The sequence below is a fragment of the Coturnix japonica genome, chromosome 13 (genome assembly GCF_054131305.1).
Source record: "Coturnix japonica strain WE chromosome 13, WE-NBRP24, whole genome shotgun sequence".
In the NCBI taxonomy this organism is placed as follows: Eukaryota; Metazoa; Chordata; class Aves; order Galliformes; family Phasianidae; genus Coturnix; species Coturnix japonica.
The window spans coordinates 8,953,082-8,973,102 of NC_140675.1; the positions used below are offsets into that span (position 1 = coordinate 8,953,082).

At 47.3% G+C, this 20,021-nt stretch overlaps 2 protein-coding genes across 2 annotated transcripts in view; one reads left to right on the top strand and one right to left on the bottom strand.

Annotated features, from left to right (window-relative positions):
* Positions 1-877: 877 nt before the first annotated feature.
* Positions 878-11,627, top strand: BRI3 (brain protein I3). Its single transcript, XM_015876633.3, has 3 exons — positions 878-1,294; positions 2,148-2,262; positions 11,239-11,627. The coding sequence occupies exons 1-3, from the start codon at positions 1,129-1,131 to the stop codon at positions 11,369-11,371; spliced, it is 414 nt and encodes a 137-aa protein (XP_015732119.1). The 5' UTR covers positions 878-1,128; the 3' UTR covers positions 11,372-11,627.
* A 683-nt stretch (positions 11,628-12,310) lies between these two features.
* The window catches only part of BAIAP2L1 (BAR/IMD domain containing adaptor protein 2 like 1), a 35,429-nt gene continuing 27,718 nt past the window's right edge, over positions 12,311-20,021 (bottom strand). Inside the window, exons 8-14 of the mRNA XM_015876632.3 lie at positions 19,823-19,990; positions 18,955-19,105; positions 17,598-17,805; positions 17,298-17,372; positions 16,797-16,959; positions 13,480-13,520; positions 12,311-12,883 (exon numbers count right to left, since the gene is read on the bottom strand). Coding sequence (XP_015732118.2) covers positions 12,808-12,883; positions 13,480-13,520; positions 16,797-16,959; positions 17,298-17,372; positions 17,598-17,805; positions 18,955-19,105; positions 19,823-19,990 — 882 coding nt within the window. The 3' untranslated portion in view covers positions 12,311-12,807. The remainder of the gene's footprint in view (positions 12,884-13,479; positions 13,521-16,796; positions 16,960-17,297; positions 17,373-17,597; positions 17,806-18,954; positions 19,106-19,822; positions 19,991-20,021) is intronic.

Genomic DNA, 20,021 nt, shown 5'->3' on the forward strand with positions numbered 1-20,021 from the left:
GCTGACGGGCAGGGCAGCTCGTTCGTGGAGCACCTTCCACGTGAGCTCGTTGTGTGCCCGTGGCCGCAGCTCCCCGCTGACGGCTCCACTGCATCTACGTGTGGGTGCCCGGGGTGCCGGTACAGCGGGGCCTGACGCTGAGCGTCGTTTAGTGTGTGCTATTACAGCAGTGACGTCTGTTCTGTACGGAGGTCACAGGAGGGAGATTTTGGAAAATCCAACAGACGTTTGCAGGCATCCTGCGGGCCGGGCGTTGGTTACAGTGCCCGGCAGAGCGGTCAAGTTGCTGCGTGAACGTGAAGCAGCGTTACCCCATCACGGTCATGCACGGGCCGGGCTGCGAGACCCCCCGGGGGGAGACGGCACTCAGAGACCCTGCTCTCAACGTGCGGGCACAGCGGTGCTGTGCTGCGGGCACGGCGCGGCCCGGGGAGATCCGTGCGGGGCGGGCAGAGCTGAGAAGTTTGCTCCGTGTTTTTAAGCCCCCGCCCGTAGGAGAAGCTTCGCCCCCCGAGCACAGCCCGGCACGAGGCTGTTCCAACCTCACTGCTCCAACAGGGGGTTCATCCCCGGAACGTGACGTTTGTTTTGGGGAAGCGTCTTTCCCAGATGGGGAAGTGCCGCACCGTATTGAATGGCATTGCATTGCATTGAATGGCATTGCATTGCACTGAATGGCATTCAACTCGTGTTTTTCACTTTCCCAACACAAGCCCCGTGACACGCAGCAGCTGCCGGCACAGCACGGCCGGGGTGCGGTACGTACCATCCCGTCCCGGCTGAGCGCTGCGGCCCCTTTAAGGCGGCGCCTCGGATCAGCAGCGCTGCCGGGAGCGGCGTCACGTGGGGCGCAGTCTTGTGACGGGCCGCCCGCCCTGATCCCGGCGGGGCGCAGGGCACAGCGCAGCACAGCAGGAGCGGGCAGGGCACAGCAGGGCACAGCACAGCACAGCAGGGCACAGCGCAGCAGGGCACGGCCGGGCAGGGGCCGCTCCGTCTCCCACCTCCCGCCGCCTCGGGGGATCTCGCTCCGGCGCCCCCGGGCGGGGCGGAGGGCGGCGCCCGGCAAGTTGGTGGCCGAGGCGAGGGCGCCGCTTCCTCCTCGCTCCGCTCCGCTCCTCGCCCATCATGGACAGCAAACCGCTGCTGCAGGAGCGGCCGCCCGCGTACAGCCCCGCCGCTCCGGGCGCGGGGTACGACTACGGGCACAGCAACTACGGCGCCATCCCCGCCCCGCAGCCCGGCTTCCAGCCGCCCCCGCCGTACCCGTACCCGGGCGCCGCGGCTGCCGCAGGTGGGTGCGAGGCGGGGGGCGGCGGGGCCTGGCGGGGCCGGGCGCTTCGGGAAGGGCCGGGGCCTGTGCTGCCTACACGGCTCCGACCGCCCGGCTCGGCGCGGTGCTGCGAGTCCGCGGAAACAAACAAACAAACAAACAAACGCACAAACGCGCCGTGCCCCGCCGTGCTGTTTGTCCGGGCTCCCGTCGGTCCCGTCGGTCCGTCCGGCTGGTGGCCGCGCTTGGAGCCGGTCGGGGAGGGTCCGAGCGGGGCAGCCTCGGTCAGGGAGGAAGTGCGTCTCGACTTGTGGCTGCACCGAACCGGCCCCATCGCACAGCCCCGATATCTTCGTTTATAACATGTGGTAGTGCGGGGTTTCTGCCTTCTCGCTGCGGCTCGGATCACACGTTGGTTTGCTGAGGATGTTTCTTCCTGCGCCTCGCTGCCCTCCTGCCGCACGCTGTCACTCCCACCTCCATAGGGAGCCGGGTTGGGGTTTGTTCTGTGTCACCTCGTTTGTTTCTGCAGTGGGATGTTGGTGATACGTAACATCCAGAACTGAAACCCTCGGCCCTCATTTGTTTAAGCTGTTTTTCTCTGCTGTTCTAACAGCGCTGACACAAACTCAGAGTTAATTATTAGCTTAATGCCCTTTTTTAGATGGTTAAACTGTACTGGATACTTGGATTTGTGAGGTGCTTTCCATGCTGTGTTTGCTGACTGCTGTGTTTCAGCCCCGATTTGGTCCATTCGTACAGTGCTTTGCCAAGACGTGCCTGCCTTTATCCCACGTTCCCTTTGCACACCTTCCACCAAGTTACCATTGCCCTCCATGCTGTACTCACTGACCCAGCTCTGGTTTTATTGCAGGTTATGCTGTTCCTCCACCGACATCACAGCCGAGCTATTCGAGCACATACACCATCATCCAGCAGCCCGCTGCCACCACATCTGTAGTAGTCGTTGGAGGCTGCCCTGCCTGCAGGTAAAACCCTCTTCTGCTTGAGAAATAAACTGCCCTTGGTTTTATGTTGGAGAAGTATCTGTATAATTAGTTTTCTGTTTGTGTGTATATTAGAGTGGAAGTAACTTAAGCGCTGAAGTTCAGCAGTGTTTTAATGTGGTGTGTCCTGGTGGGCTCCAGACGATGTTGTGATTGATACAATGAGCTTCTTGCAGGCACAGCTCTGTTCTTTGTGGAGGAGGAAGGTCTTCGAGCCGTGTTCCTAATAAAAGGCAGCTCAGTGACGGATGCAGAATGGGGGTTTCAGGAGAAGGGCTGCCAGGAAGTTCTTTCTGCTGCACTTGTGACCACTGGGAGTGAGCAGTGTGACTTCATTGTGAAACGCTGTGGTTTCTGACGGCGGCACTTCTCTCTCCAGCAGTGGCTGTGCTGAGTCTCATTCCCCAGCCCAGGCTGCGCAGAGCTGAGCGGGGCAGTGGGCAGCGCTGGGTGGGAGCGGAGGTTGGGTTTGGAAGTTCTCTTACTTCTGAAGTCCCTTTACTATGGAAGTACAGGAGAGTAATAGATTTGGTTCAGAGTGTTAATCTGACTAAGTGAAAACCAGAGAAAGAGCGGTCAGCTGTTAGTTATGATTGCAACGAAAGGACAACTCCAGAGACTTGCACCCGTAAAATAAATGGTGAAAGGAAAAGGAAGAAGGCAGGCAGGTCACATCACTGCTGTGAGTCTGCAGCGCTTTTCAGCTGTGCTCATCCCAGGTTATTAACTAGTGGGCGAAGGCAGCCTGGTGCAGCTGAGGCATTTATGTGCCTGGCCAGCCCTGACTCAGATGCAGAGCCCTTCTGTTAGGGTGTATCACAGTTCCCCTTCTGGTGTCTCGTGGAAAGGGTTTTTTTTTCTGCAAGTCTGAGCCTTCTCTGGTCCATTTCAAAGCATGTAGGGAGCAAACTTGCTGGAATAGCTTAAACAGTGTCACGTTTCGGTGTGACAGATGTGATGGAGATGGTTGTGATGGCACAGGCTGTGCCATGCGCCTTTTGGTCTTGTTGTAAACTGGTGCTCGTTTGAGAGTCAGCACCTGCCTGTTGGAATTCCGCTAGTTAAGGCAGAAAGTCCTGTAGCAGCTGGAGCTATTAACCTGGAAGTGTATGTCTTAAACAGTGAGGGAAAGCAGCCTCTGAGCTGTGGGGAGGGTGCGGTCGGTCCTGCTGCTGGAGCCATTCCACTAATGCTGGATGTTTATGTGCCCAGCCAGGAGACAGGAGAGGTGTTACACCTTGGTGAGGCAGGTGGTGAGTTATACAAGCCTTGCCCTAAACCCAGGAAATCTGAAATGAAGTAATGTTCTGTGATGAGTCGGGGTTGGTAGAGTCCTGCTGGCACCTGGAGGGTTTCTTTACTGTTCCTGTAGTGATCCTGAGATGCTCCAGGAGATTCTTTTGGAAGGATAATTTGCAATATGGTATCTGTGCTCAGGGTTGTTTTGGCCAAATCTGGGAGAACAAGCAAGTCTGAATATTTGTAAGGCATTCATAAGTGACCTGGCTTCAATGGTTTTCTTCAGTCATCAGCCTTGTGCTGCTGGGGCAGTTCTGTGCATGGCATTCCTGTGGGGCACTGTGCTGTGCAGCTCAGGCTGCAGGGCTCTCAGCGCTGCTGAAGTGTTGTTGGAATCCCAAGGAGCAGCACTGAGTAACAATGTGTCATAGCCTTCTTTGTGCAGTGCTTTTTCCTAACCGTGTAGAGGAGTCAAAGCCCCAGTGACAATACTGAGGTAAGAAAAGCACACTTTGGTTGTCTTCTGGTTAGAAAAGGAGTTGATGCTGTAGTACTGCAGGAGAAACTGGTGAGATCTGGTGGGAACTGTGCTGCTGGGTCTGCTAATGGGATCCTGGAGAGGTAGGTTGGTGTTCTGAAAGGTTACACTGAGCTTATTACAGCTCAGAATCCTCTTTGACTACTCAAGACCTTGAATGTAGTCCTAGTTCACTTCTTGGCCTGGAAACCTATTTTATGAAGAGTGCAACATGCAGATACGTTCTGAATGCCACACTGATACCAGGAGGGTATCAGTAAAATAAAAAGTGTGTAAACAATGCATTAAGCTACAGAGACAGCCTGTCTGTTACTGCTCTGATTTGGTACTGTGCACCATTACTAGAGAAATTCGTCTGCTTTTGAACATGAGGGGAACTTGTGGCTGGGTGAGGAACGGAACTGACACAGTACAGCCAACTTTCTGCCATCAGAAACAAGTCAGGCTTCTGTGCTGTGGCGTGAATGGTGGTGAATAGTGCTGATAGAACTGAAAGCCATTTCTGATGTGAAATGTTGGATGTTGAGGAGAAACGTTGTGTGGTACTGGTCTGTTACTTGGGCAGAGTCTGTCTCGTTGCAGCGTCACAGATGATTTTGGCAGTAACATCTGCAATGATCAGCTGGTGGCCTTCAGGCTCCTTTTGTCCTATGAATTAAAATAAATGAATACTTACAAGTATCTGCAGCAGTTTCCTCTAGAAATAGGTGGCAGTGTCCCTGCTCACCACGTTAATGCCCTTTTAAACAACTAACTCACTCTCTGAAGCACTGGCCTCTCGGAGGGGTGACTCTCCCATCTTGTGATCTGTCCCTCTTGCCTAAAGTTACTCATTAGACAAGATCATCCCCATTCATCCTTGGTCAGTGTTGCCTTCTAATTACCAGCTTCAGCACTGCTGCGTGTTCTGTCTTTGTGTCATTCAGAAGCCTAGGCTGGCTGTAGGGCTCAGGGGGATCTCTTCCTACAACCCAGCCCTGACATACAGAACTGAGCTGCAGAGTGCTGTCACTGTTACTGCAGGAAGCTGACATGGAAGGGTTGGTAAAGTCTGGCTTTGAAACTAGAAATTATTTTGTGTTCCCAAGAGCAGCTTGAGTCATTGCATCCACCACTGAGATCCAGCCCTGTCGTCTTTTAAGCCTGGAGATTGCAGCCCAGGAGCTTCCCTTCAGGTCACTTTCATTTTCTTTTTCCTTGTCTTTTGTTGGTGGTACAACAGACTGCAGAGGGCTGTTTGCTTTCCTGCTGCTTAGCAGAGAACAGATCTATTTAGAAGTTGGGAAAGCATTCTTTTACCTGAAGTTTGCAATGGGGCACTTCCAGAACCTGGGGCAGAACCCGTGATTGGCCCTGGTGGGTTTTGATGTACTTACTTAACAAGTTCTCAGTTGTTTGAAGGGGGAAAATACACAGCTTCTGGATTGTAGTGGTTTTGTCTTCTGACAGCTATAAAATACCTCCTTGAGAAGGGTTGTTGTGGGTCCCAGGTTGTAATAATGCTGAAGCTTCTGCTGGGGTTGGAGAGTGAGGCAGCTGTGAATAAAACCTCATGTATTCTCAGATCTCTTGGAGCCTCTTCCTGCCACAGACTGTGGGCCTCGTCTTTGTTCCTGACTTGCTAAAGGAGCAGATTCTGAGATGCTGGATTTGTTTGTTTTTCATTCATTGAGGTGCATCACTCAGTCTGTACATTCCAGGACAGCTGCACATTAATGCTGAACTCCTTCAACATTTCAGCCTTCGGGTTTCACTTCAGTTATTTCCATCCCAGCTGCTGTGTGTGGTTTGATAGAAGCTCTTTCAGGGTACAGGATTTCCGTGGTTGTCCAGAGTAAATCTATTTAAATGTTAACTAAATGTTCCTGTTATAATCTCACCATGTGTATCAGCTTCATATTCCAGGAAGCAGAAGGACGTAGCTATTTAACAGATGTGCTTCCTTAAAGAAAACCTGTGGGTTTCCCTTTGTTGGCTGAGGTGCTGCAGAGACCTTGTGAGTAAAGTCAGCTTTGAAGACAGCATTCAAAAGGCTGCTCTGAAGAGGGGCAGCTGTAACAGTGCAGCAGCTCCATGGCTGCTTTCTGTCACAAAGAAGATGGGCCTGTGGTGAGAATGGATGGAGCTCCTTTTTGTAATGTGCAGCTTTCTGTGAAGGTTCACTGCTGGGACACATTGGGGGTTCTTCCCTGCTGTGCTGTGATTTGGTGTCTGGAGCAGTTAGGGCATGAAATTCAGCTGTGACTTATGCATGTGACTGAAGAAGAAAGTTGTGATAGAGCAGATGAGGAGAAGCCACAAGTGCCTCTTGGCGTTACTGCCTTGCATAGCTGTAACTTCTTCCCTGCCTTGCAGTGGAGGCACCCAGCTGCTCAGCAGGAGGCCCATTGCCCAAGGCCAGCAGGAGGGGGTGTGAAGCCCCTCAGTGGGGTCCCACATGAGGACAGTGTGGCTCTTGTGCTTCCTGAGGACTTTTATGCCACTGTTTTGATTGTTTTCCAAAACTCGGTTCTGAACACATCTTTTTCTAATAAACGAGGCTTTATGCAGCTAAAAAGGTACAGCAGAAACTAATTCCCTTAAAAGCCACTGTTTGAAATAAGAAATTAGGAATATAGAAAAGAATCTGGTCCCCAGCTCCCAGACAGTTGCTGTGTCAGGGTCAGCTCTGTCTTGTGTCCTCATTTATGTGGGTGTCTGTATTCTGACAACTGGCTCCTTTGTGGCAAGGAGGAGGAGCCTGGTCTCATTTGCTGGGTGAAAATATAACTGGAGGTGCAGTGATTTGGCTGCAGGTGAGTGAGGGAAACCACAGATCAACAACCATTAGGTGGGCACAGGCTGGGGCTGGAGGAGCTGGCAGCTCCTGTAGAAGAAAGCCAAGCTGTCAGCATACCATACGTACTCAGTAATGGCAGTGCCTTACTGTCATTTGCTGCCGCTGCTTGCAGGTGAAATTTCAACTGCTTAACCCAGCTGCTATCGCTGCGTTGGGTAGGACAGGCACAAAGAGGAGCTGTCTGTGCTTTTCTGGTCACACTTAACTTTGGGTGTCACACACCAAATCTCTCCTGCTGTCTTTGGTTGTGGTGGCCCTTGGTTGTCATTTAATAAAGGATGAAAAAGGCCTAAGTTTAAATGCTGCGATGTAGCATTAAGTCTAAAAATACCCACGTTAAATTGCACTGATGTTGAGTTTGCACACATCAGTGTTTTCTCTCTGATCCTGAGTGTGACTTTGTGTTTGGAGTCTTACTTTCAAGAAAAGATTTGTCTGAGAAGTGATTTGGCATTAAATGCTTGTCAGTGGGGATAACTGACCTGACTTTATGGAGCTGGCGGCTGCAGTATAGCTTAAATCCCAGACACTGCTTGCAGTATAAATAAACCTTTCCACTTTTAGATGGGGAGTGGTGCGGTTATAATCAGCTTTTATGTGGTTATGCCACTCTAGAAAACTTATATTTAGTTACATTAATGAAGCTACAGTTTGAATATGGGATCTGATCACCCCGTCGCTGAGGTACACGGGCACAAACTAAAACATTCATGTTCTCCTTTATAACAAGTTCTCTTCCTCCTCCTCCATTTAGTTACTCCCTGAGCAGGGGCGGTGATTGGATAAGTGTGCATCTAAAATTAGGTGCTGACACAAACCAACAGACCTGGAAGTGCTCATGTAGTGACTGCCCTGCTGGGAACAGAGCTGTGGCAGGGCTGGGAGCTGGACTGGAGGGGCTGCTGTGCCATGCTGTGCTGTGCCGTGCCATGCTGTGCTGTGCTGTGCCAGTTGGGCACATCCACTCCTCTGCCATGGCTGCAGTAGCTGCTGGTGCTGCGGTTGCTGGCAGTGCTCCCATGCTGCTCTGTCCCCCTGGGCCTGGCTCTGCTGCTGGCAGTGAATCTGATCACAATCGGTTGCTCTTTTTGTTTGTTTTAGTTGTCACTTTGTGTACTTCCTGGATCCCCCTGTGCAGGGGGAAGTGTTTGAACTAAGTGCTGTGTCAGGATCATCTGCTGAGTGGAGGACTCGGCTGTTTGCAGGCTGATTCAGGGGCTGATGGTGGCAGGTTGGGCAGTGCTGGGTCTGCAGCTCCGTGGTGCTGAGCAGAATACTCTGCTGAGCCCACTGATGCTCGACTGGTTCCTGTGTTCCCTGAGGCCAAATCACATCCAGGTTGCTTGTGTTCTTGACTGAGCGCTGACCTGCTTGTCACAAAAGTGACTCCAGGGCAGGAGTTTACCATGAGGAAAAGATAGACCAGCACTAACAAAGCAGAAGCTGAACGCTTCGAGGAAGGGGATGCTCAGCATGTGCAGATTGGAATGCTGCCATTAGTATAATAGCAAGACAAGGGAGGAATTCGGTAGCCTCCACATTCTGTGTGCTGCATGCTTTGTGTGCCTTTTTGTGTCGCTGAAAGGCCTGGAAACGGACTTTGCTTTCCTTGGATGGATCTGTAATACTGCAGACTGCCTACATCTTTATTAACATAGAGATGTCTACATTGTGTCTGTACCTCTCTGCTAATGTAGTGTGTTACCTGGTCAGCCTGTGCAGAGGGGAATGGAGAGGCCTCACCTGGCATTCCCCAGCTTCTGCCACTGGTCTCTATTTGGAGTGTCCAGCAGGTCATGCTTTTCCACAAATAGCAGACACGGTGTTTGCCTACAGCGCAGTCTTTAATTACAGTCTAATGCTGAGTGTCCCTCACATGCGACTGTTCATTTCTAGTGTCTGGATGTGCCCTAGTGAAGAAATTGTGACGAGCTGAGCACCTCCAGTGCCTGCGCTGTGTGAGGGCAGTGTTAGTGAGGTGATGCAGGGCAGGTGCTGGGAGTCAGTGGCCCAGTGTGCTGGACTAAGTGTGTTACTGCAGCAGAGATGGTCTGGCTCCTTTTTGTCTGCTGGCACTCGGTGTAGTTTGTCAGCACTTTCACTGCAGGGCTAGAAATGCTTTTTATTCCAGGTGGGGGGAGGCGTGAAGCCTTCTGAGACCCTCATAAACCTACTGGTGTTCTTGTCATCAAGGCTGCAGGCACAAAGGGCTGCACGATGGCGTTCAACAGCCCCGTGGGAGCCATTTGCAGCATCAGCTGGACAGAGACAGGGGTTGCCAAACCTGGCTGCAGAAGAGAGCTCCAGGAAACTGCACAACAGGCCATTCTGTTGCACAGAAATCTGCTCTTGCTGCCACATGTCTAGTTAATGATCAGTGTCAAAACTTGTAGTAGGAGAGTTAGAAATGGAATTGGGATTCTGTGCTTTAAGTCCATCCATTCAGTCAGTCAGCAGCTCATGGTGAGAGCAGCTGAATGAGTTCCAGGAGCCCAGCAGGTCAGCTGGAGCAGCTCTGCTTCGGCTGCCCTTCATTGAGGTCTCATCAGTGCTGACTGCCCCGTGCTTTTGCAGAAGATAAAAAGACATCTATCTACAGAGCCATGGCTGTGCTGCTGTCTTCTGCCCCATTGGTGCACACACCTTTGTTTCTGCTGGAGAAAGAGATACTTTGTACAATTGTTATGGTATCAGTAAGTACTTTGTACTTGTTTGTTAGTGCTTGTATTACTAACAGTATTTGTAAGGAAGAGCCGCAATCACTGCATTACAGCAATCACTGCATTACAGCACGTGCTGACTGCGCCGTGTGCTGGATGTAGGGATGCCATCCTGGGGAAGGATGGCTCTGTGGGCAGCTCACAGGTAAAGTTCAAGTTGGACTTTGAGCTGATGCTGATATTTGGATTTGTGATTTGGCAATGGAGGTGTGAGAATAGGAGCTAAAAGGGACTGGAAGCAGATGTTGAGATTTTCCAGCATCTGAAGAGGAAGGAGTGCTATGGAACTTTGGGAAATAGTGGGTACCTACATGACTGGAAGTAATTCTGCACAACTTGCCCCATGTCAGAGCGGTGCTGGGAGCTCAGATCCTGCAGATCTGTTTGTAACTGCAGAACCCTCCTGCACGGCTGGTCTCTCAGTGCTCTGCTCTGTACACACAGGTTCAAGAGTGGTCTTTAATTGTTGTGGCAAATAGAAGTGCTCACACTGCCAGAGTCGAAGCTGAGAAGCTGAGCAGTGCCCAGCTGATGGGGAGTGAGGGGTGATGTGCTGTGGGCACAGTGAGCAGCACAGGCTGCAGGTCTGAGCCAGGACACTTGTGTGCTGAGACCTGAATCAGTACAGCAATGAGAGCATCTGCTTCAATGGGGCTTTCCAGAATTAGGTACTGTGGGAATACCTCTATACCAAAGAGAAAGTCAAATTCTACCGTAACAACTCTGTCAACAGAAGTTGGCCCATCAGAAAGAGGGGAGTGGTACGGAACTTGGTGTTCAGCATTTCAGTAAGCAGTGGAGTATCAGGAACACTTTGAGAAGACTTTGGCTTCTTATGATAGTTGAGGGAAGGGAGATGGCTCTGAAGTTTAAACCAGGTGTAAAGTTCTAAACAATTGCAGTAAGGGAATGGTCTCAAGGTCTTCATCTTCTTTCCTTTGCTCTATTTGCTATTACAGTGGGGTGTCTGAGCACTGTGTAGGGGAAAAACAACCCTCAGGCCTTGGCGCTTTGCCTGTGTTAACGAGTGCTGCAAGGTCACTCAGCTCTGCTCCTGGTGACCTTCACTGCAGTAGGTGGTCAGAGCAGGACCCTCCTTGTTCAAGTGTTTTGCTCACCTCTGGGTTCTTTATACTTATTGTAGCTGCTCCGGTTTCCAAAGCTGTGAAGCTGTTATTCCTGCGTATTTGAGTGGCAAGGCATGAGCAGGTGGCGACCTGTGTGTGTTCTTCAGAGCACTTGAATTAAGCAATGTTTGCAGTTAATACAGCTGTTCCAAGGCGTAGCGGCTATCTGTTGTAGCAGCCCAGGACTGTGGTGGTTGATAAATAGCTGCTGTCTGGAACCAAGATACTGGTTTGAATTAAACCTTTCACATGCCCTATCTGCAGTCCTTGCTCTTATCACATGAGAGTTTCTCAGTTCTCCTTAAGCGGTACAATTCAAAGCCTTCTGCTGCAAGCTGTGAGCAGAAAAGCCTTTTAAGGGGGGTTAAAAGCCTCCTCATTGTGCTGCGCTTCCTTCTGCTGCATGAAATGGTGTTTTTTCAAGTGTCAAATGACAAAGAAGTAACTTCGGGTTACACGTGGGTTTCTGACTTGGTCTGTTTTCCATCTTCACAGGGTCGGCGTGTTGGAGGACACCTTCACCTGCCTGGGCGTTCTGTGTGCCATCGTGTTCTTTCCAATTGGGATCCTGTTCTGTCTCGCACTGAGGCAGCGAAGATGCCCCAATTGCGGGGCGGCTTTTGGCTGAGTGGGATGAACGTGGATGTGCTATGGAAGCTACAACTGTTAGCGTACTCTTTCTAATGTAAATGTCATGTACAATCATTTTATTTGCTTCAGACCTGTTTTGTAAAGTGTGAAGAAACTTAGTATCTTGCATGTAATTTAAACTTAATCTTTCATGAGCATGTGCATTGCGAAACATGAAAACCAGACTTGTTTTCCATGTTTAGTGGCACCTCTTGAAAACTAAATAAAACTGCTTTTCCTTTTGCAATCCTCAACTTGTGGCTGGATTATTAGATATGTGACTAACGTGCTGCTCTTCACACCCAGTAACCGAAGGCATTTCCTGTCACTCCCAGCCACTGCAGGAGCAGCGGTGGGTGCACCAAAGAACAGCCCTGGGGTGCTGCAGGAGTGTGTGCTGTACTTATGGAAGGTGGGATGGCCAAAAGAGAGAGGGCTGAGCACTGGGACAGGCCAGAGAAATGTGTTGTACAGCAGCCATAAGGAGACACTCCGTAAGATTCGGGGCTCATTTCTAAGGTGATTATTACAGTAGGAAGAGAGTTCTTCAGCTGAGCTAGAGCCATTTGATGCAGGGAATCAATGCCTGTAGTAAGGCACAGCCCTGCGTCTGAAGTTAGGTTTATCAGTTATATTCTGCCTGGTGAGATGCTGCATTCTGCTGCCATTTGTGCTGCTGCTCAGCTCCTTCACGAGAAAACCAACCTTAGTCCAAGGCTGCATTAACAGAGCAATGAACTGCTTCAGTAGTAGAGGTGTAAGGAAAAGCATGGCATTTGTACTGTAAGATTTCTGTGTGACTGAAGTTTGATGGTGTGTTTAAAATACATGTATGTATGTATTATTGAAGAATGTGTTGACAATGTTAGACTTAAAACAGTTTTACGGTAACATTTTATAGCTTGTATCTGCCTTTAAGCAAAGCATTACATACACATAGAGGATAAATATTTATTTATAACCAAGAGTGTCTCTTTAAACAAAATAATGTGTCGTCACTGTATACAGACAATTCTCTACTCTGGAATAAGGCAGTTGGTACATTGCTATATCAAAAAATCAATCGGCCTTTTCTAATTGAGTAAGTGGCACAGGCAGGGCTCGTGTTCTACAACTTACCATGGCAGCTCCCAATCAATAAATGCCTAAACCCCAGATCTGTGGGCTGTTAGTTAGTCAGATTTCCTGGAGCATCCAAACGATCTCCAGTATGTCCACAAATCCATCCCGCTGCAGAAGGTGTGCTGTAGAACTAACCAGAGCCCAAAGCAACAGCCTCATTAGGAAGAACGCTTTAAAAATCAGAAATCCATATCAGCATGATTCTATTTTACAGTAATTACACTTAAATAATTTTTAGGACAAGTTTAGATAGCAATCGTCGTTACTGCAAGTGATGTTTATAAGGAGGGGATACATCTACGGAGCATCTATTCATCGAATAATGGGCGCTGATCTGTCGTTCGTTACTGTCGGTCTGAGTTTCACAGTAGCAAAAGGATTTTCTCCACTGAAAAGAAATGCAGGAAGTTACTGCAAGGCTGGCTGTGCTGGGAGAGCACGTTACAGTTCCACACTAACAGATTCTACACAACTCCTAGCTTAGCCTGAGCGTTTTAAACAGCCTCACACAGGAGAGCTCTCTTGACAGCAGTGCCAGGTTTGGTAAGTTGCGGTCTGGTTTGAACTGGATGTTCCTTAAAAGGCTTACAAAGAAGTTTGGGTTTAAATGATTCTATGATTCCATTATCTAGATGGTGTGACCAAATGGTGTATTTTAAACATGAATTCCTATAGAATGTGTCACCCTGATACTAATCATCTTTCAGTTCTAGGGGCTATTGGTAATAGGTGAATGGTTGGACTGGATGATCTTTTAGGTCTTTTCCAACCTCGGTGATTCTATGATTCTATGATTCTAAGTCCCGCTCTGTGCCAAAAAGCAGGAGAAGTGCAGAAGTGCCCGCTGCTCTGGAAGGGTTTAACACTGCTGCCAATGGTCAGAGCAGCTCCAGAAAAAATATCCTCATGGTCAGTAAGTACAATAGCACACATCAAAATAAAAATGAAAACAACCATAATTGAAGAGGATGCTTTAAAACATACCTGAGGAAGGGTGGTTTCACGATGCCGTTCATGTCGGGTTTCTGTAAGAGAAAGGTTTAGATTTAAAAAAACAACAAAACCTGCTCCAGGTGCTCTCCTCGTTGTCCTGCTGAGGAAGGGAGGCCCTACCATACAAGCAGAATGAACTGTTTGGTGACTTGCACTGGTAGCTGTTTAGCTTAGTTGAGCTGCGGGGAGGTGGGCAGAGAAAAATGATCCCAGAACATCCCAACGCTGACAGCTGTGTGTGGAAACAGTGAGAGAATGAGAGAATGGGGTCTTCTTCCCCAGAGGGGTCAGTTCTGTTTTGTTTCCCCAAGATCAGCAATTACTTGAGTTCTGACCTGCACTGTGTAACTAAAAACATCAAACATCACTGAAAATTGATGGCCAAAAGAAGGAGGATGGAAGCAAAGTGTTTCTGTAGCCACTGCAGAAGTGGCTGTGGCTGTCAATGTGTGAGGCCAAAAAGACCCAGCAGCACATACAAACAAACACACCATACAACCAAAGCCCCCAATCCCACCCACAGGAACCCTCCTGTGTCCAGCCGCTGTTGATTTGCAGCCTGTGAGTGAAGGCGTCTCCCACAACTTCTGTGTGCAGTGATGGTGAATGCAAAGCAAAGCAGCGAGCCCTGGCTGCACCTGCGTGTTTATCCAGCAGCGACTGCATGGGAGTGGCGTGAAAAGAGGAATGAATGACTTTGCACAGGTATGGTTGATATCTTGTAATCAAATGGCAACGTTTGTTTAAATGTACAATCTGAAAACGTTTTTCCAGCTACGGTTTGCACTGCACTTTGGTGATGAGATTTCCTTGATTTTGGTGGATTTGAGATGACCCAGAAGGTGGCAGCGTGGTGCTCACATGGCGTTTTAGGATGCTGTGCTCGGGTGCCATGAAGTTGGTTGTTCCAGTGTGGGGCTGCCATGCCTGCTGCACAATGCGGAGACTTTGGATAACGTTAAACGTCTCCTTTTTTCCACTAAGCTTTTAGTATAATCATATTTAATTTGAGGTATTTCAAATGGCAAACTAATTGTGTTGCTCCCAGGAGGTGTCAGATTAGGTTCAAAGCAAAAGCAAACTCTAACTACGTGTTCTAGCATACAAAAGCATTCTCAAGCCTGGCAGTGGAGCAAGGTCTGTTGACTTGCACAGAAGCAGGGAAGACAAGGAAGCTCTGCAACTTTGCAAAGGAACAAAAGCAAATAGCAATTCTGGAGTGAAGTCCTCTGGTGTGAGTGCAGTTCTCTTCCTTTTGAATAACAGGTAAGAGTCATGGGGTCATAGCAAAAGTGTATCTGCTACATGTTATATGGTACCTTGACAACAGTTATGAGACTGAGATGCATTTGTCTTCCACTCCTGAAAGGCTGTAAGCACTGTTTGGCCTCCAGGGAGAACAATCAGTTCTAGTTAATTCCATCCTCACCTATCAGCCAAAACTTTCCTTTTCTCTTGGCTTTCCAGTGCAACAGGAATGTTAGTCCACATGCTTTAAGTTTATTCATAACCCCCCTACACCAGTACTACAGAAAGAACATTCTTATGGCTGACTGCTCTTGAGAGCCAACTGAGGCCGGACAGCAGCACGGCACGGTGACACCAAGGCAGTGTAATGCATTCAGTCATTTTAGAGGTCTACCATAAGTCACCTTTTTCTTTGCACAGGGCAAAGAACTCTCTGTACTGCTTGCCTGGCAGCTTTCACAGGCTGATACACCTTTCAACTGCTGTGAGCATAATTCCTTTTGAAGGACACGTTGATCCATAGAGCTCTTAACAGACATCCAGAATAAACGAACCTGTGTATCAGCCTGACATGACAACTGTTAAGGCTCATTGCTTTTTCTTTAATCCAAACATGAAAACTGTGTGTATGTCCAAATACAGACTCTTGCTTCATCATTGTTTTAGAAGTTCCCAGACACTTAATATGAAAGTGGCTCTGCACAAGAACTCTTGATACTCTTTTCCTGCATGTGAAAAGCTTTGTTTCCCATAGGAAAACATTGTCCTACATGTGACATCACTGCACAGATGATATGCTTCCTTTAACTGTGTCTACTTAAGTACGTATATACTGACTTGAACTAAATAACAAGGTTTTTTACTCATAAATAAATAAGTTGCTTGAAAGCAGTTTCAAATCTGTTCAAATACATACACTTATATTACAGCTTTGTGACAAAAAACAGCTGAGCTAATCTTTTAGAAGAGATTCTTATAGGAAAGATCTCTCAAACCATTACTACTCCCATCTGACTGGGTAGGACCTCCTGCACTGAGGGGAGCTTCACTCTCCCAGTCAAGCAACTTCCACCCTTTTTATCCTGAAAGGATCTTGGCTGCTGCCTCTGATCCTTTCTGCAATGGGAAGGAGGAGCCTTTTCTCCCTTTCTGACAGAAAAAAAGGGTTATTTTTTGTTTGTTCAGGTGTTGTATTGCTTTACGAAATAGTTTCATCTTGCTGATAAATAACTGAATGTGATTCTTCTAGCTACTGACCGCCAGCTACAAGATTCCTGGTGACTCGGGAGGTCTCTGCAGTACCTGCTAATGGGACTTGGCCTCTCAATTTTAGCAGCGATGACTAAATATGTAACAGAAGGATGGTGTTTTTTTCCTCCAGCTGAATGTGATCTCTCCTTCAAGAGACTTTTTGAAGGAAGTAAAAACCGTATCCGCTTTAGAAACACAGCAGTGAAATGTTTAGACAAAATCAAAACTAATAATTGCCCAGTTTGATATTGCTCTTCGTTTTGAATCACTGTTTGAGTGCTGGCTTAAAAGCAGAAATACCAAACTTAGGGAGCATCATCCATTATGAAAGTATGCACTTGTACTCATCTGTAAAATGCAGAATTGAGGCCTCAGTTGGTGCACACAGCCCTCAACAACAGCCACAGAAGCAGCGCTGACTTTCAAGGCATTGTGTAAAGTACTTTGGACACAGAGTTATGCTGTTTTAAGTCCTGTCCCACTACAGCTCTGCTGTCACTTAAGATTATGGACCTGTGCTGCTTTCCATGAGAACATGGTTCTCTGGTTTCACAGATTCTCTGCTTCGAGTGCTCTTCATTATATCTCCAAACAATTTGTCATCCTTCTTATTACTCTAGGTAGACTGAGATACCAGAAAAGTGTAATAATCCTAAAAAAAAAAAAAGAGCAGCTACTGAGGTCAGGTACAAGTATCTAAAACAGAACAGTATTAAAGGGCCTCATTTAAAAGCTCAGTAGGTTAAGTTAATTAGGTCAGGAAGAGTAAGCGGTGCAGAACATTTAGATGAATGGCATTGATTACTTACCGGACCTGCACTTTCTGGTTTGTCAGCTGGTGTTTTAGCAGCAGTACCTTTGGAAGGCTCCATTCTCTTATCTGGAGTTGAACCCAGGTAGTCTGGTGGTGGGAGGACAACACCAGCTTTTTCTGCAAGATTCACTGAACTAATGCTTCTCACCGGCGCAGCACTGCAAGACAGAACACAGCAGGTAACGTGTTCAGTTCCCATAATACACCTTCCCCCCTTGCCTTTAGTCCCAGGAAAGAAAAAAAAAAAAAAAAGTGTAATTAAGGCATATAATCTCTCTGAAGTCTGTGGGACTTTAAAGTTGGAGCGATGATTGTTCTTAGGTCTCTGTGTAGCCATTGAACCATGGTAATGTGATCCAGGTATGATAGTACAGACAGTTAGGAGGTGCTTACTGTATGTTACTGAACAACTGGTGGTGTAAGCAGAAAAGTAGTATTTTTAATACACCTTAAAGAAGATTTGGGCATTTTTTGCACATTCCATCCAAAATACTACCTTGACACTGGAACAAAGGCTTTTTCTTCTGTTTCTTCTAGTGGTCTAGTATATGAGGATGGAAACCATCCTTTTCTGTAATGGAAAAATATTTCAGTTTCACATGATACAAAATTGGAAAGATTATTCAAAAGTCTACACCGGACAAAACAATAGACTGCAGAAGATGTTTAAAGGCCCAGGCCTTAGGTGGAAGTCCCCAGTCAGAGAACAGAGAAAAAGGTGTAAAACCACATACTAATATCTGCTAGAGACATTTTTCCTTTGTGTTCAAATTGGGTAATAGATTGATTATCTTACACTTTGGTTGACTCATGTTCCCCGTAAAGCCAGCCATCCTTTTCTTCAGATACAAGAAGTATGATGATATCTCCCTGTGCAAAGCTAAGTAATGTCTTATTATTTCCAGCAGTATGTGGAAAGATTGTCTTTACTTTCTGCCTTTTCATTATATTCAGCCCTGTGGCAACAGAAGTTGAGCGCGGTAAACTGGCATCATCTGAATTCTCTGTCAAAAACAAAACAAAAAAGCAAAGTTAACCATACTAACAAAATACAATTAGCTGCCAGGAAAAGAAGATTTGGTAAAGCAATGCTCAGGTGCAATGTAGTTGTGAGACTTTCTGCTGTTTGCGTTCTGCTTAGACTCTCAGTTATCTATCAATGTTTCTTGTCACCAGTTCTTAATAACACTGGGATCTGTATACACGCACACACACTACCACAGTAATGTTGAACCAGCAGACATAAAAAGTCATGTAAGTGTTAACTTGCTGCTGCTTTCTTCTCTTGGTGTGAAGAATGTGAACCAGAAGCAGTTGCAGAAGAAACTGGAAATTTTCCATCCTTAAGAAAAGAAACAAGTCCAAGATTTGGTTTCATTATCATGTCCAGCACTGAACTTCAGCCAAATCAATGAGAACTGCAGACACTTGGCACTATGCAGACATCAGCTGTTTTCCAGAAGATGATTTAAAGGATGTCTCAAAAATGTATGTTATTTGACCAGCACAATGCACTCTAGAGGCACTTTTAAGGAGGAAATGCTGGAATTGCTGTTCTAGCACTGAGGAGGAGCTCTGTGTTTGTTTAGTTGTGATGTAGGTTTAGTTCTTTCCCTTTAGCAGAGTAAGTTAAAGACTCAAAGACTCATATTTTGCAAACTAATAACGTACTATAACAGGAGTTACATTTCAGGTAAAGAAGTGCAGGACAGTTTTGTCCCACATGCATTCTCTCCTGGCTGCTATATGCTCTTAAAGAAAACCACACCAGGACTGCAGTGTTAGTTTGTGCCTGTTAGTGTGCACTGAAATAATGCTATATATCTGGTCTGACATCATGGAATGTATTCTGCTGATAAGGCTGAGAGCACAGGGAGCAGTTAAGCTGTGTTAATCAGGGATGCATGGCAAATGATTAAAATAAAAGATAAAGATAGGTAGATCTGTTTTATTGTGAGCAGTTGTTTCCTTCTTATGACGTGCACTTCACCTGTTAGGTAACTGATATAGAAACACTCTGTAAAGACCATTTTATACTCCTCCACATATACTGGAATTCAAATCCTGATAGCGGTCACGAAATCCCAAAGGTAATGTTGAGTTCTGTAGCACACCCTCTGCACGTACATGGTTTGCAATGAGATGACACTCACCTGCTGGATTGCTTGATCTTTCAGAAGACACCTTTGGACCCATGGCAGGATTGTTAAACATGTCCACAAGCGGACTGGTGTACGCCCTGCCCACAGGAGCAGGGGGCACCTTTGATGCATTTTCATTATGAGCATAAAAATTGTTTCCAATCTAGAATCAGAGAAAACAGGGAGATGAGATGACTTCCTGGGCTGTTTGCAACATAACCTCTAGGAAGCAACACTCAGGTATTCCCCAGCCATACGTATGTGAGGCCTTTCTGCTGGGCCTACCTTGCTATGAAACTTCAGATAGAATAGTTTGCAAGGGTCCTGCTCCCTGACACACAGTAGTTAGTGGAAATGCTATGAAAGCCCTGATTTCCACAAACAGCCCACTCATGCATAGATCAGTGCATTTCTTAACATCACTACTGGAGGTATTGAATTCAGAAATTCAGTCACGGGTGGTAATACAACATGCAAATAGGGGGAATTGAGAATCTAATTTGTACCTTATCATTCTGTAGTAAGAATCAGGGGGAAGAAGGAAAGAGTAAGAGTTTGTTTATCTTGAACCTCAAGTAAGTAATTCCTAGCACTTACAGACAGGAAGGTTGGAAATAGCATGGCAAAACCTAGGGTGGTCCCTAAGCTGTGCCCTGGACACCCAACTGCCTTCTTTGCCTGTGTGCTTCTGCTGCTTTACTCTGTATTTCTCCAGCAGTAGAGTTTCAGCTTAATGGTTTTGCTTTCCTTCCCAACCCCAGTATATTTCATCTGATGCGTGTTATAGCCTTGAATCCAAATGCTTAAGTACAATAGAAAGGAGTGAAGCCAATCCGGACCCATTTGAAAGAGAGCCTTTAACTATCAGGGAATGACATACCATGGTGTTTCTCTCTATCATTGGTGAAGGCTGCGGAGTTCCTGATATTGGAGTGGAACCAGGTGTCCTTATTTCATCAATCATCATTTTGACTTTTTCAGGAACTTTGGTGGCATCGCTACAGATCTCCTGCCACCCAGGCAGCTTGGCATTGAGGAATTCTGCACACTGCATCCAAATTCAAGAGGTACTCAGCAAA

Coding starts and splice junctions, on each gene's coding strand:
- BRI3 (XM_015876633.3), top strand. CDS start 1,129: ATGGACAGCAAACCGCTGCTGCAGGAGCGGCCGCCCGCGTACAGCCCC. Junction 1,295..2,147: donor GGGCGCCGCGGCTGCCGCAG/GTGGGTGCGAGG, acceptor GTTTTATTGCAG/GTTATGCTGTTCCTCCACCG. Junction 2,263..11,238: donor GGAGGCTGCCCTGCCTGCAG/GTAAAACCCTCT, acceptor CCATCTTCACAG/GGTCGGCGTGTTGGAGGACA.